Here is a 17,327-nt window from a genome sequence, read left to right on the forward strand (position 1 = left end):
AGATAAGACACAAACTTAGAGTAGCAGTATTAGAGAAAAGAAACTTAAGAGACATTTAAAACAGAAAATCAGGACTCTAAGTATATGCTGTCAAATTTAACACTATTCTTAAGATAAAAATTTTATACATCAAGAGCAAAAAATTCTGGCAATGAAACTATCATCTGATGAGGTATTATTTTTTTCAGTTAGAATTTTCGTTTTATACTTTACAGGAAGAAGTCTTTTAAACTGATGGAGACACAAATTTTTATCATATGTCATTCTCTTTTGTACCTTTCTCTTTGTTTTGATGTCATATCATAGTGAGATCCTTTTAAGATTTTTAACCCAGTAATTCACAGTATCAAATACAGCACTAAACTCGCATAAATTCCAGATTTAATAACAACATGAACAGCTATAAGCAAGTTCATGCATAAGCAGACAATGACAATTGCCATGACTGTTGCCTAGCTGGGAGCAATCTTAAAACTCATACTGACTTCACAGATGTTAAAATGAAGGAAAACGTACAATTCAGAATCAATGAAACATTACCACATATATATATCTTTTTTCCCCAACTAGTAAACATCTTTACGAGTAAAGTCTTAATTTATTTTTCCCTCTACAGGCCCTCATAAACCTTTAAGTACACTGGTTACTCAAGAAATGTTTTTTCATTAAAGAACACAGTAAATGTTTACAAACAATCCTGGTACAGTTAGTAGGGCCATGCCAAACATGGATTTGTAGAAGTATGTGTTTCGAATGACTTTCTCTGACTGCAAGCTATAATATTCCACTGAATTTTATTTCCTAAGTCATTTTCATTTTCTTTTAAGGAAGAATAATTAAAAGTTGAAAGTAACACCTTATACCGGTAGGTCTCACACCTTAGTGAATAGAAGAATCAAAAGAATATAAGAATCAAAGAAAGAATATGTATACCAGAAACTAATAAAAACACTGTGAATCAACTATACTTCAACTGAAAAGGAAAAAAAGAAAAGAATCAACAGGATAGTTTATTGAACATGCATATCCTCCAGCCTCAATACAATAATTCTTTTTCAACAGAATCTGGGGTCGACTCAGGAATCTAAATTTTAAAAAGCATGTACTAAAACCCAACTTCTGCCTCAGGATTCCATCAAGGGCTGTTCTTCAGCAATGATCTTAGAAGCCCAGAAGAAAAGACTGGCCTACATCACAAGAAGTGAAGGACTACATCACTATCTCAAGTGCATCTCTGCGCTTGAAACTCAATCACCACACGTTTGGTCTCCCTATGTACAGTACAGGTTTGTGCTGGGAAGCTGTTGCCCCACCAATGACTACATTTCCCAGTCCATCACACATTTAAGTGTCAGCATGAAACTGGCTCACACCAAAGAAATATCAGTAAAAGTTAGGTGTATCACTTCTAAGTTCAAGTTTTTTAGAAGCAGGCGTACTTTCTCCAACTCTTCTTTACCCTTCATCTCACTGGTTAGATACAGATAATAAAACCCTAAAAGATCACAAAGATCCAAGATAGAAGAAACACAGATTCCTGAATTATTTCACAAAGAACTGCCTATGAACTATGAACATCTGCTTAAAAGTGCTAAGTGAATACAAATGAACTTCTACCATGGCAAGTCACTAAAATCTAGGGGTACCTCACAAGAAGCAGGAAGGCCTGGCGTGCTGCAATTCATGGGGTCGCAAAGAGTCAGACATGACTGAGCGACCAAACACAAGGAGCTAGCACACCGCTAACTAATATATTCTGTATGTGTCACCCCAACAAGTAATGCTGAAGAAGCTGAAGTTGAACCGTTCTATGAAGACCTACAAGACCTTTTAGAACTAACACCCACAAAAGATGTCCTTTTCATTATAGAGGACTGGAATGTAAAAGTAGGAAGTCAAGAAACACCTGGAGAACAGGCAAATTTGGCCTTGGAATACAGAATGAAGCAGGGCAAAGACTAATAGAGTTTTGCAAAAAAGAATGCACTGGTCATAGCAAACACCCTCTTCCAACAACACAAGAGAAGACTCTACACATGGACATCACCAGATGGTCAACACCAAAATCAGATTGATTATATTCTTTGCAGCCAAAGATGGAGAAGCTCTATACAGTCAGCAAAAACAAGACCTGTAGCTGACTGTGGCTCAGATCATGAACTCCTAATTACCAAATCCAGACTTAAATTGAAAAAAGTGGGGGAAACCACTAGATCATTCAGTTATGACATAAATCAAATCCCTTATGATTATACAGTGGAAGTGAGAAATAGATTTCAGGGACTAGATCTGATAGACAGAGTGCCTGATGAACTATGGACGGAGGTTTGTGACATTGTACACGAGATAGGGATCAAGACCATCCCCATGGAAAAGAAATGCAAAAAAGCAAAATGGCTGTCTGAGGAGGCCTACAAATAGCTGTGAAAAGAAGAGAAGTGAAAAGCAAAGGAGGAAAGGAAAGATATAAGCATCTGAATGCAGAGTTCCAAAGAATAGAAAGAAGAGATAACAAAGCCTTCCTCAGTGATCAATGCAAAGAAATAGAGGGAAACAACAGAATAGGAAAGACTAGAGATCTCTTCAAGAAAATTAGAGATCCCAAGGGAACATTTCATGCAAAGATGGGCTCCATAAAGGACAGAAATGGTATGCATCTAACAGAAGCAGAAGATATTAAGAAGAGGTGGCAAGAATATATGGAAGAACTGTACAAAAAAGATCTTCACGACCCAGATAATCAATCACGATGGTGTGATCACTCACCTAGAGCCAGAAATCCTGGAATGTGAAGGGAAGTGGGCCTTAGAAAGCATCACTATGAACAAAGCTAGTGGAGGTGATGGAATTCCAGTTGAGCTGTTTCAAATCCTGAAAGATGATGCTGTTAAAGTGCTGTACTAAATATCCCAGCAAATTTGGAAAACTCAGCAGTGGCCACAGGACTGGAAAAGGTCAGTTTTCATTCCAATCCCAAAGAAAGGCAATGCCAAAGAATGCTCAAACTAACACACAATTGCACTCATCTCACATGCTAGTAAAGTCATGCTCAAAATTCTCCAAGCCAGGCTTCAGCAGTACGTGAACCGTGAACTTGCAGATGTTCAAGCTGGTTTTAGAAAAGGCAGAGGAATCAGAGTTCAAATTGCAAACATCTTCTGGGTCATCAAAAAAGCAAAAGAGTTTCAGAAAAACATCTATCTCTGCTTTATTGACTATGCCAAAGCCTTTGACTGTGTGGATCACAATAAACTGTGGAAAATTCTGAGAGAGATGGGAATACCAGACCACTTGACCTGCCTCTTGAGAACTCTGTATGCAGGTGAGGAAGCAACAGTTAGAACTGGACATAGAACAACAGACTAGTTCCAAATAGGAAAAGGAGTACGTCAAGGATGTATATTGTCACCCTGCTTATTTAACTTATATGCAGAGTACATCATGAGAAATGCTGGGCTGGAAGAAGTACAAGCTGGAATTAGACGGCCAGGAGAAATACCAATAACCTCAGATATGCAGATGACACTATCCTTATGGCAGAAAGTGAAGAGGAACTAAAAAGCCTCTTGATGAAAGTGAAAGAGGAGAGTGAAAAAGTTGGCTTAAAGCTCAACATTCAGAAAACAAAGATCATGGCATCCGGTCCCATCACTTCATGGGAAATAGATGGGGAAACAGTGGAAACTGTGTCAGACTTTATTTTGGGGGGCTCCAAAATCACTGCAGATGGTGATTGCAGCCATGAAGCTAAAAGACACTTACTCCTTGGAAGAAAAGTTATGACCAACCCAGATAGCATGTTCAAAAGCAGAGACATTACTTTGTCAACAGAGGTCCGTCTAGTCAAGGCTATGGTTTTTCCAGTGGTCATGTATGGATGTGAGAGTTGGACTGTAAAGAAAGCTGAGCGCCGAAGAATTGATGCTTTTGAACTGTGGTGTTGGAGAAGACTCTTGAGAGTCCCTTGGACTGCAGGGAGATCCAACCAGTCCATTCTAAAGGAGATTAGTCCTGGGTATTCATTGGAAGGACTAATGCTGAAGCTGAAACTCCAATACTTTGGCCACCTCATGCGAAGAGCTGACTCATTGGAAAAGACTCTGATGCTGGGAGGGATTGGGGGCAGGAGGAGAAGGGGACGACAGAGGATGAGATGGCTGGATGGCATCACGGACTCGATGGATGTGAGTCTGAGTGAACTCCGGGAGATGGTGATGAACAGGGAGGCCTGGCGTGCTGCGATTCATGGGGACTCAAAGAGTCGGACAAGACTGAGCGACTGAACTGAACTGAATGTGCATGTAACCGGTGTCCCAAAGGAGAGGAGAGATAGAGGAGGTATGTAAATGCTTTGAAGAAGTAATGGCCAAATTTCCCAATTTCTATGAAAAAAACAAGCAACCTACGCACTTAAGAAGATCAACAAATTCCAAGCTCAAGAAACCTGAAGAGGACTACAACAAGGCACACCATAATCAAATCATTTGCAGCTAATGATAGAGAGAACTATCACATCACTGTACAGAGAAACAAAAGTAAGGATAACAGTTGACGTCTCATGAGAAACAGTACAAGCTAGACCAAGATGGAACAATACCTTCAAAATAATGATACTGGTAGAAAAAAATTATCAACCTGATATGCTTTAGCTGGTGAAAATACATTTCAAAAACAAAGATGAAAAAAAGATCTTTCAAGATACACAATAGCTAAAAAAAATTTATCAGCAGCATACAACAAAAAATGTTCAAAGGATGCCCTTCAAGTAGAAGGAAAATGTTATAAGATGGAAATTCTGGATCCACATAAAGGAATGAAAAGCACTATAAATGGTAACTACATGGGTAAATATAAGGATTCTGACAATTTCAACGGGCTTCCCAGGTGGCACTAGCTTGCCTGCAAATGCAGGTAGACAAAAGAGACACAGGTTCAATCCCTGAGTTGGGAAGATCCCCTGGAGGAGGGCATGGCAACCCACTCCAGTATTCTTGCCTGGAGAATCTCATGGACAGACGAGCCTGGTGGGCTACAGTCTGTAGGGTCACAGAGTCAGACACAACTAAAGTGACTTAGCATGCAAAGCATGCATATGGGTTTTTAAATCCCTTTAAAAATAACCAGTTGTTTAGCATTAAACCATGGCAGTCCCTAGCACAAATAATACCACCATTGCTATACAGTAGGTTCTCATTTGATCATTCTTTTTTTTTTTTTAAATTTTAAAATTTTTAATTCTTACATGCGTTCCCAAACATGCCATGGTTTAATGCTAATAGTTTTTAGTTCTTTTTAGTTTAGTTTAGCTAATTCTTTTTAGTTCTTATGGTTGAATGGTGTGGTGAGGTTAAGACTATTTTGCAGAAATAAAGGATTATTTTTCTTTGAAAAAAAATAAAATAAAAATAACCAATTGTTTAATGAAAAAATAAGCTAAATGTATCCTGAAATTTAAAATATATGAAGAAGTAAAATATATGGTAATCATGGCATAAAAACTGAAAGGGGGAAATAAAAGTACACTTGACCTCTGAACAACACGGGTTTGAACTGCACATGTCCATTTAAATGTGGATTATTTTTTCAATAAATACAAACTACAGTACCACACAATCCATGACTGATTGACTCCAAGGGTGTGGAACTATATATATAAAGGGCTGACTGGAAATTCATATGCAGATTTTCAACAACAGGGGTCAGTACCCCTGAATCCACATTGTCCAAGGATCAAATATATTTTTGTAAGTTCTTATATATGAAGTAGTATAATATCACTAGAAAGTAGAGACTGATTAAAGATGCATACAATAAACCCTAAAGCAATCATGAAATTAGCAAAAACATATAACTGATAAGCCAACAGAGCAAAGATGAAATCACAAAATATACAGAATTAATCCAAAAGGCATAAAAGGGAAAGGGGAGAAAGAAATACACGAGACAAACGGAAAACAAATTGGCAGATTTAAACCAAACTATATCACATTAAATGTAAATAGTCTAACATAAGCACACCAATTAAAAGGCAGAGATTATTAGAAAGGATTAAAAAAAGATCTAATGGCATGCTGCCTATAAGAAAACCCACTTCAAACAGGGAGACAAAAACAGATTAAAAGTAAAAGGATGGAAAAATGGGAACTGTTTAACCACTCTTAATCATCAAAATAAAAAGAATGACTACTGACATAATTTTGATTCACATGTTGCTATAATCCAGGAAATATTTTCATATTCAACAGTCCTTTACAAGTCTTAAGCTCTAAATATCAATACTATCTTGTATTCTTCATAACAGAATTGACCATTTGCATGTATTCACACATCATATCATTTCAATCATGTCAACAGTACTTCTAAATACAACAAACTAACAAATTTTCAATCTGAGCTAACAAATTAGCAATATATCCTGATGAATAAGTAACCACAATGTATTCTCAAACATGGATATATATGTCCAATAGTTCACTTCTATATAAATTGTGACTTCACTTAATATTCTGTGCTAAGACAAAAGAGTCTGAGCCAGATGACATAGGCCAAATATAACTACGTCTCACCACACCCCCTACCTTTAGGGAAAAGTTTAAAATCATATTGATTTTTCTTTCTGATATATTCAACCAAAATGTTTTAATGTCTCTTTATGGCTGTTTAACCATCAGCCATCCATTGAAGCATTTATAGAGACATATACACACCAGGCATTGTACCTTATGCTAGGCACCAGGGATACCAAAATCAGTGTTATACTCCTGAGAAACAAGTCTGTTGGGGGAGAAAATGGGAATATATATTTGTAAAATGTCATAATATGTGGAAATTATGTTATAGAATGATTTCCCTATCTTCTCAACTTTCTAAATGTGAATTGGTCCATTTCACCTTAGTGTGAAATCTATATACATAGAGCTGCTTGTATTATTTCTTTACTACTTTTAACATCTGCAGGGTCTGTAGTGATATCCCCTATTTCATTCTTGCTATTGTGTCTTCTATTCTTGTTTTTTTTTTTTGGTCTTGTTAGAGGCTTGTCAATTTTATTGATCTTTTTAAAGAAGCAGCCTTTGTTTTGTTCATTTTCTCTACTTTTTATGTTACCAATTTCATTGTTTCTGCTTTTTATTATTTTCTTCCTTCTGCTTGCTTCTGGTTTTATTTTGCTCATCTTTTTCTAGTTTCTTAAAGTGGGAGACTAGATTGTTGATTTGAAACTTTTCCTTTTCTCTAATGTATAAATACTTAGCGCTACAAATGTCCCTTTAAAGTTTAATTACAGACAGAAAAAGAATGAAATTTAGTCACAAATTTGGGAATATCAGAAATGTAAAAGATGAGCAAGTGAGAAATAGAACAAATTATGAAAAAAGACAAATCTCCAAGTTAAGATACAGAAAACATTCAAATTTAGCTGAATAGCACAGTATTATTACTAAAACTATTCCTCAAAATATAATGACTTGGATCTAATGGCTTCAAGTAAATAATCACAAAATCAACCACGTGTAGAGAGGAAAAAAATCCACACACAGAATGTAGCTCCCCAAATCTGCACTACAGAAAATGCAAGAGAAGGAAAGGGGGGAAAAAGAATTAGAGTCTCTTTTCTTCCGTTCGTATTCTTGGATGAGCTTCTTTACTATTGAGACCAATTCCCAGATTCCTAAATGCTGCCCAACAGCAACTGAGACTGCGCATATGCAAAGGAAAAGTGTAGAACTATAATTTCACTTGAGTTGCCCCCATGGACAAATATTCATTTTCAATGTAACATATAGAAGAATAAAATATATTTTTGCTTACCCTCTGAGCTTTTGCAAGTTCTTCTTTTAATCTTTCATAGCCCTTTTCTCTAACTTCCAAAACAGATGGGCTTCGTAAGCGGGACAGACTATCAGTACTCAACCCAAAAATATCATCACTGCCATCACAAGCTTCTGTTATAGTAGCACCCTGTAAAAACTCCCTCTCTGCACTACAGTTGTCCTTTCTTGTAGTTAGTTTAAGTAACCCAGCTGTGACTCCAGAGGTAGAACAAGGTGCTGGATCTGTACCATGGACGCTGTAAAGGAGAGTTCAAACAAACATCAGCAAGTGCTCAAGTATTAACTGGCATAAACACACATGCCTATAACTGCATTATCCAATTTGTTCACCACCAGAACTATTAATTAATAGTATGTCCAGAGCCAAAGCAACAACATTTCAAGTCCTTCATAGCCATCATAGCCATCATAGCCACAGAGAATATTTTCATCATGCCAGAAAGTTCTATTCGATAGTGAAACTCTAGAACAGGGGTCTGCAAACTAAATGCAGAATCAATCCAGCCTGCCACCTGTTCCCTGAAGGCCCACAAGCCAAAACTGATTTTTACATTTTCAAATGCTTGAAAATAATCAAAATAGTAATATTTTGTGGCTCAAGAAAATTATATAAAATCCAAAATTCAAGGTTCACATACAAAGTTTTACTGGCGCTTATCCATTTACATACTGCCTATGACTACTTTTGGAGAAGGAAATGGCAACCCACTCCAGTATTCTTGCCTGGAAAATCCCATGGATGGAGGAGCCTGGCAGGCTACAGTCCACAAGGTTTCAAAGAGTTGGACACGACTGAGCGACTTCATTTTTATGACTACTTTTACACCTTAGTAGTCATGTCCAGCAGTCAAAACAGAGACTGTGTAGCCCACAAAGCCTAAAATATTTGCTATTTGGCCCTTTACATAAAAAGTCTGTGACCCCTGCTCTTAATCATTAACATGTATTACTCTTCATAAACAACCTTATATTATTCAAATTTTCTAAAATAATAAAACTTAAAATAAGTTAACCAAGCAAAATTCATTTGTTTAATACAATGCTCTAAAACAAGCATCTTGATTCTCTCCTACCTGCCACTGGATATTTCCGCACAATTTAAACGTCTTGGGGAGGAATACACAGGTTGTGTAGGAAGGTCAGAAACATCTAAGGCATTAGCCTGGATAGGGGTGGAGCACAAAGCTGAAGGATGTGGCCGGTAGATGACGCTAGGTGAGGTAGTCTGCTCTTGAGTTCCTGGTTCATACACAGCAAGGAGGTCTGGAGAAGTAGGTGAAGCAAGGTTCACTTCATGGAAGCCTTCCAAGGGGTCATTAGCCATAGCAAAAGCCTCATCATAGAACAACCTACATTAAAAAGCAGAAAAATATTTTGAGATACTGACATTTAAAATTAAAGTAAGATGTATATTTATAGAATGTGTTTAACAATCCATTATAAAATATAAAATTAAACAGGAAAAAAACTATAGTCATTTAAAATTTAATAAGTGACCTCAGAGTATAAATACTATAAAAGGAAAATGATCTGATTCAAAATAAACTTGAAAGTGATGGATAACACTGTTACAGTAAGTAATTTAATAAGTAACAATGAGGAATGAATAAAAATTTGCTTGATATTAACTTTGCTATCATATGTGTCTTTGGTTAGAAAAAGAAGCAGCAGTAAAGACAGACAGATACACACACTCGGTAAGAGAGACGAGGTTCAATGAACTATTCTGTTCCGCTTCAAAGAAAGCCACACGTGACTGGATGACTCAGTGTTTTCTCTTCTTTTATTTTGAAATAATTTCAGATTTACAAAAAGTTGCAGATATATATATATATATATATATATTTCACCCACATTATGAAACTGTTAACATTTTAGAACCATTTGAGAATAGATTTTACACATGATAAGCATTACCTCTTAACATCTCAGTGTCTATATCCTACGTAACACATCACCAAAATCAAGATGTCATTAACACTAATCACTATTACCATCTAAACAACAGGCCCCAATCAAAGTTCACTGATTATCCTAATAATGTTCCCAATAGGCCCAGGATAACGCATTACATTTCTCTAAGCCTTAAATCTCAGGGCCGAGAGGAGATACTCCATGTTCAAGGTCAGGAGGGGCGGCGGTGAGGAGATACCCCTCATCCAAGATAAGAGAAACCCAAGTAAGACGGTAGGTGTTGCAAGAGGGCATCAGAGGGCAGACACACTGAAACCACACTCACAGAAAACTAGTTAATCTAATCACACCAGGACCACAGCCTTGTCAAAATCAATGAAACTAAGCCATGCCCTGTGGGGCCACCCAACGGGCAGGTCATGGTGCAGAAGTCTGAGAAAGGGAATGGCAAACCACTTCAGTATTCTTGCCTTGAGAACTCCATGAACAGTATTAAAAGGCAAAATGATACAATACTGAAAGAGGAACTCCCCAGGTCAGCAGGTCCCCAATATGCTGCTGGAGACAAATGGAGAAATAACTCCAGAAAGAATGAAGGGATGGAGCCAAAGAAAAAACAATACCCAGCTGTGGATGTAACTGGTGATAGAAGCAAGGTCTGATGCTGTAAAGAGCAACAATACCCAGCTGTGGATGTGACTGGTGATAGAAGCAAGGTCTGATGCTGTAAAGAGCAATACTGCATAGGAACCTGGAATGTTAGGTCCATGAATCAAGGCAAATTGGAAGTGGTCAAACAGGAGATGGCAAGAGTGAATATCAACATTCTAGGAATCAGCGAACTAAAATGGACTGGACTGGGTGAATTTAACTCAGATGACCATTATATCTACTACTGTGGCCAGGAATCCCTTAGAAGAAATGGAGTAGCCATCATGGTCAACAAAAGAGTCTGAAATGCAGTACTTGGATACAATCTCAAAAACGAATGATCTCTGTTCATTTCCAAGGCAAACCATTCAATATCACAGGAATCCAAGTCTATGCCCCAACCAGTAACATTGAAGAAGCTGAAGTTGAACCGTTCTATGAAGACCTACAAGACCTTTTAGAACTAACACCCACAAAAGATGTCCTTTTCATTGTAAGGGAGTAGAATGCAAAAGTAGGAAGTCAAGAAACACCTGGAGTAACAGGCAAATTTGGCCTTGGAATATAGAATGAAGCAGGGCAAAGGCTAATAGAATTTTGCCAAGAGAATGCACTGGTCATAGCAAACACCCTCTTCCAACAACACAAGAGAAGATTCTACATGTGGACATCACCAGACGGTCAACAGCGAAATCAGACTGATTATATTCTTTGCAGCCAAAGATGGAGAAGCTCTATATAGTCAGCAAAAACAAGACAAGGGGCTGACTGTGGCTCAGAACATGAACTCCTTATGGACAAATTCAGACTTAAATTGACGAAAGTAGGGAAAACCACTAAACCATTCAGGTATGACCTAAATCAAATCCCTTATGACTATACAGCGGAAGTGAGAAATAGATTTCAGGGACGAGATCTGATAGACAGAGCGCCTGATGAACTATGGACTGAGGTTCGTGACATTGTACAGGAGAGAGGGATCAAGACCTTCTCCAAGAAAAAGAAATGCAAAAAAGCAAAATGGCTCTCTGAGGAGGCCTTACAAATAGCTGTGAAAAGAAGAGAAGTGAAAAGCAAAGGAGAAAAGGAAAGACATAAGCATCTGAATGCAGAGTTCCAAAGAATAGCAAGAAACGATAAGAAAGCCTTCATCAGCAATCAATGCAAAGAAATAGAGGAAAACAACAGAATGGGAAACACTAGCGATCTCTTCAAAAAAATCAGACATACCAAGGGAATATTTCATGCAAAGATGGGCTCGACAAAGGACAGAAATGGTAAAGACTGAACAGAAGCAGAAGATATTAAGAAGAGATGGCAAGAATACACAGAAGAACTGTACAAAAAAGATCTTCATGACCAAGATAATCACGACGGTGTGATCACTCGCCTACAGCCAGACATCCTGGCATGTGAAGTCAAGTGGGCCTTAGAAAGCATCACTACGAACAAAGCTAGTGGAGGTGATGGAATTCCAGTTGAGCTATTTCAAAGCCTCAAAGATGATGCTGTGAAAGTGCTGCACTAAATATCCCAGCAAATTTGGAAAACTCAGCAGTGGCAGCAGGACCCGAAAAGGTCAGTTTTCATTCCAATCCCAAAGAAAGGCAATGCCAAAGAATGCTCAAACTACCGCACAATTGCACTCATTTCACATGCTAGTAAAGTAATGCTTAAAGTTCTCCAAGCCAGGCTTCAGCAATACGTGAACCGTGAACTTCCTGATGTTCAAGCTGGTTTTAAAAAGACAGAGGAACCAGAGATCAAATTGCCAACATCTGATGGATCATGGAAAAAGGAAGAGAGTTCCAGAAAAACATCTATCTCTGCTTTATTGACTATGCCAAAACCTTTGACTGTGTGGATCGCAATAAACTGTGGAAAATTCTGAAAGAGATGAGAATACCAGACCGTCTGACCTGCCTCTTGAGAATCCTGTATGCAGGTCAAGAAGCAACAGTCAGAACTGGACATGGAAGAACAGACTGGTTCCAAATAGGAAAAGGAGTATGTCAAGGCTGAATATTGTCATCCTGCTTATTTAACTTATATGCAGAGTACATCATGAGAAACGCTGGGCTGGAAGAAGAATAAGCTGGAATCAAGACTGCTGGGAGAAATATCAATAACCTCAGATACGCAGATGACACCACCCTTATGGCAGAAAGTGAAGAGGAACTAAAGAGCCTCTTGATGAAAGTGAAAGAGGAGAGATAAAAGTTGGCTTAAAGCTCAACATTCAAAAAATGAAGATCATGGCACCTGGTCCCATCACTTCATGGGAAATCGATGGGGAAACAGTGGAAGCAGTGTCAGACTTTTATCTTTTTGGGCTTCAAAATCACTGCAGATGGTGACTGCAGCCATGAAATTAAAAGCTTACTCCTTGGAAGAAAAGTTATGACCAACCTAGACAGCATATTGAGAAGCAGAGACATTACTCTGCCAACTAAGGTCCGTCTAGTCAGAGCTATGGTTTTTCCAGTAGTCATGTATGGATGTGAGAGTTGGACTGTGAAGAAAGCTGAGTGCCAAAGAATTGATGCTTTTGAACTGTGGTGTTGGAGAAGACTCTTGGGAGGCCCTTGGACTGCAGGGAGATCCAACCAGTCCATTCTAAAGGAGATCAGCTCTGGGATTTCTTTGGAAGGAATGATGCTAAAGCTGAAACTCCAGTACTTTGGCTACCTCATGCGAAGAGTTGACTCATTGGAAAAGACTCTGATGCTGGGAGGGATTGGGGGCAGGAGGAGAAGGGGATGACAGAGGATGAAATGCCTGCATGGCATCACTGACTCGATGGACATGAGTTTGAGTGAACTCCGGGAGATGGTGATGGACAGGGAGGCCTGGCGTGTTGTGATTCATGGGGTTGCAAAGAGTCGGAGTGACACAACTGAGTGACTGAACTGAATTGAAGCCTTAAATATCCCTCTAATGGGATGAGAATAAGGATAATAATACTCCCTTCATTAGGCTGCAGTGAGAATTGAGGAAGAAAACCCACATAAAGTATTTAGTAATGTACTATGCATCTGGCACAGAGTACAACTCAATAAATATGTTATCAGTCAGCCATTAACAGTAATATGCATGCTTCAGTTTCTCCATAAGTAAAAAATATTTCATAAATACACAACTATATAACAAAACTTACATGAAAACGAAAAAGTGTACCACTCAAGTTTTTCACTTGAAAAATATAAAGAAATCTTATAAAATTTTATTGATTTCCCACTGTCTAAAGAACAAATTCTGAACTTGTTATTCTGAAAATCAAGGTCTTCTACGTCACCTCAATCTCTCTTCTCAATTGTTTCTTTATTACAACAGTACTTTGATAATCATGACTAACACCTTCCCCAAACTCGAAAAAATCCCAAACACAAGCACTACTACAGCACATAATTTCATAATAAAATACAAAAAAAAAATTATTAAACTGAAAAATTTTACTCTCTCATATTCTTAATAAAAAAGTGTTAAAAAAAAATAAGACAAGTAGGGAACAACAAGGCCACAGTAAAGCTGGGAAGGAAGGGAACTGACAAAATATTTCAGTCAGTTCAGTTCAGAAGCTCAGTCGTGCCCAACTCTTTGTGACCCCATCAACTGTAGCACGCCAGGCCTCCCTGTCCATCACCATCTCCCGGAGTTTACCTAAACTCATGTCCATTGAGTCGGTGATGCCATCCAACCATCTCATCCTCTGTCATCCCCTTCTCCTCCTGCCTTCTATCTTACCCAACTTCAGGATCCTTTCAAATGAGTCAGCTCTCCACATCAGGTGGCCAAAATATTGGAGTTTCAGCTTCAACAACAGTCCTTCCAATGAACACCCAGAACTGATCTCCTTTAGGATGGACTGGTTCGATCTCCTTGCAGTCCAAGAGACTTTCAAGAGTCTTCTCCAACACCACAGTTCAAAAGCATCAATTCTTCAGCACTCAGCTTTCTTCACAGTCCAACTCTCACATCCATACATGACCACAGGAAAAACCATAACCTTGACTAAACGGACCTTTGTTGGCAAAGTAATGTCTCTGCTTTTCAATATGTTATCTAGGTTGGTCATAAGTTTTCTTCCAAGGAGTAAGCGTCTTTTAATTTCATGGCTGCAGTCACCACCTACAGTGATTTTGGAGCCCAAAAAGATAAAGTCTGACACTGTTTCCACTGCTTCCCCATCTATTTCCCATGAAGTGATGGGACCAGATGCCATGATCTTCGTTTTCTGAATGTTGAACTTTAAGCCAACTTTTTCACAAAATATTTATACACTCTCAAAATTACATGTAATCTGTAATCAGGCCTTCAAAGATATACAGTCAGCTCTCCATATCCAGGGATTCCACATCCTCAGGTAGAAAAAATTCAGAATAAAGATTCCAGAAAGTTCCAAAAAATAAACTTGAATTTGCCACACACTGGCAACTATTTACACAGAATTTATACTGTATTAGTTATTATAGGATTATAAACAATGATTTTAAGTATATGGGAGGATGTGCATAGGATACATGTTGATATCGTGTTATTTTATATAAGGGACTTGAGCACCCGGGAATTCTGATATGCGGTGGGAGTGAGTCTTTAAACCAACGCCCTGTGGGTGGTATTCAGGGACAACTGTATATGGACAATCAAAACTCTCACTATTAAATCTGCAAATACCAAATTTCAAATCCAATGAATGTTTTCTTTATTGTAGTAAACAGTAATTTCAGTCCTTAAAATGAAACTAAACTTTGCTCATTTACCCAAAATATTCACTATGCCAAAAGGAAGATCACATCAACAAGGCCTTTAAAGTATTTAACATTCAATTTTAATTTATTACCTTTCCCTAAAATAGTATTTTTCATTCTTTGTTCATAATACACACACATACAGCAAAGCAAACATCTAAACCTGAATATTTCTTTTTCAAGTGAATATAGTTTATCAGTCAATTCACTCGACACGAGAAATGAGGTTTTCATTAAACACTGACATTTTATCAGGAACCATGATACTTTTCTTTGATCTCATGTACTCCTAATTCACCTCTGTATACATGAGAGGTTCACTGAATCATTGTGGGAATGCATTTGCATTTCTGGAAATGTAAAATGGCACAAACACTATGGAGGAAAATTTGACAATGTCCACAAAATGACACAGTCACTGAATCTATGACTCAGCATGCCCACTTGACAGGGCTTTATCCCAATATAAATGGGCAAAATAAAAAAGAAGATACATTCATAAGGCCAATGGCACTAGCAGAAGACTGACTAAATGAACCAACACAGGTACATCCTCATCATGAAGCACTATATAGCTACAAAAATAAATGCGTGATACCTACATACTGCTGTGAAGGAAACCTGAGAATACACTGACATTAAAAAACAAGCAGTATATAATAAGCTACCTTTTATATAAGAAAGGAAATGTACAAATTTATATGTATATAATTATATATATTTCTATGTACTTATATTTTAGAAATAGAAGGATATTCCAAAAATTAATTTTTAAAAAAGTTATCTTTAGGAAAAGGGCAAGAACAGGAAGAGGAGACAGGCATAAAACCTAGACTTTTCCAAATGTACCCTACTTTGTAGATATCAATTTGAACTTGAACCATGTACATAAGGCAAAATTAGATTTTTTTTTTAATCTTTAAGAATAGAAGATGAATCTAGCTCCCTTTGGTACTTTATAACATTGAGAAGAACTATTTCAAATGACTTTAAAACACAGTAATAAAACTGTATATCCCAGTGGCATATATTCTAAGAACAAAAGGAAATTTTAAAAAATAATACACTATTCTCTGTAATCGTATTAGTAATGTTGATACTGCTATTCTGAAACTATTGTATAAGATTAAACTATCATTCAGAACTAAAATTTTCAGCATATGAGAAAAGAAACACAAATACAAAATCAAAGAATTTAAAACTCTGAAGTCCTAAATTTGAATGAGAAATACCAGGAACATCTCTTCTATGTATAAAAATGCCTACCTTTATCCACTGAAAAGGTATAAGAGCAGTAACCAAGTCAGGAGCAATGTGTACCTCTTATGCCCAAAGCAGTATCATATCCTACCAAAAAAAGAACAATGGCAACTCTGAGGACTTCCCTGGTGGCTCAGAGGTTAAAGCGTCTGCCTGGAATGCAGGAGACCAGGGTTCGATCCCTGGGTCGGGAATATCCCCTGGAGAAGGAAATGGCAACCCACTCCAGTACTCTTGCCTGGAGAATCCCATGGAGGGAGGAGCCTGGTAGGCTACAGTCCATGGGGTTGCAAAGAGTCGGACATGACTGAGTGACTTCACTCACTCACTCAGGCCTGGGGCAGTATATACAAAAGGATCTTGGAACATGTTGTTTTACCAAGAAGCAAGAAAGCTATCAAAGACTACTGGAGAGGTATCAAAAGGACTCCGACTAACCAAAGATGGGACAACCTGAACATCAAAAAGGACAATCTCTGTTAAGAACAAACAAACAAAGGGGAGAGAAGACAAGATGTTGGAGGAATAGGACGGGGGGACCACTTCCTCCCCCACAAATGCATCAAAAGAACATTTAAACGCTGAGTAAATTCCACAAAACAACTTCTGAACGCCGGCAGAGGACATCAGCCACCCAGAAAAGCGTGCATTGTCTTCGAAAGGAGGTAGGAAAAAATATAAAAGACAAAAGAGGTAGGGACAGAGCTCCGACCCGGGAAGGGAGTCTTAAAAACAGCTAATTTTTCAAACACCAGGAAACACTCTCACTGCCGAGTCTGTGGCGAGCCTTGGAAGCACAGAAGGCAACATAACAGGGAGGAAAAATAAATAAGTAATTAAAACCCACAGATCACGAGCCCAACGGTAACTCCCCCAGCAGAGAAGCAGCGCAGATGCCTGCACCTGCCACTAGCAAGCGGGG

General features: G+C 38.0%; 1 protein-coding gene across 7 annotated transcripts in view; it reads right to left on the minus strand.

The window, feature by feature from the left end:
* RAB3IP (RAB3A interacting protein) overlaps positions 1 to 17,327 on the minus strand; it is a 66,636-nt gene that overhangs the window by 27,528 nt on the left and 21,781 nt on the right. For all 7 annotated transcript variants that reach the window (XR_011255940.1, XM_069584678.1, XM_069584680.1 and 4 more), the window contains 2 exons: positions 8,906 to 9,181; positions 7,810 to 8,068 (listed from right to left, as the gene is read on the minus strand). Coding sequence is in view for 6 of the 7 variants with exons in the window: in XM_069584678.1 (XP_069440779.1) it covers positions 7,810 to 8,068; positions 8,906 to 9,156 (510 nt within the window). In the remaining variant the exon portion in view is untranslated. The remainder of the gene's footprint in view (positions 1 to 7,809; positions 8,069 to 8,905; positions 9,182 to 17,327) is intronic.

Source organism: Ovis canadensis, chromosome 3 (genome assembly GCF_042477335.2).
Source record: "Ovis canadensis isolate MfBH-ARS-UI-01 breed Bighorn chromosome 3, ARS-UI_OviCan_v2, whole genome shotgun sequence".
Taxonomy (NCBI): Eukaryota; Metazoa; Chordata; class Mammalia; order Artiodactyla; family Bovidae; genus Ovis; species Ovis canadensis.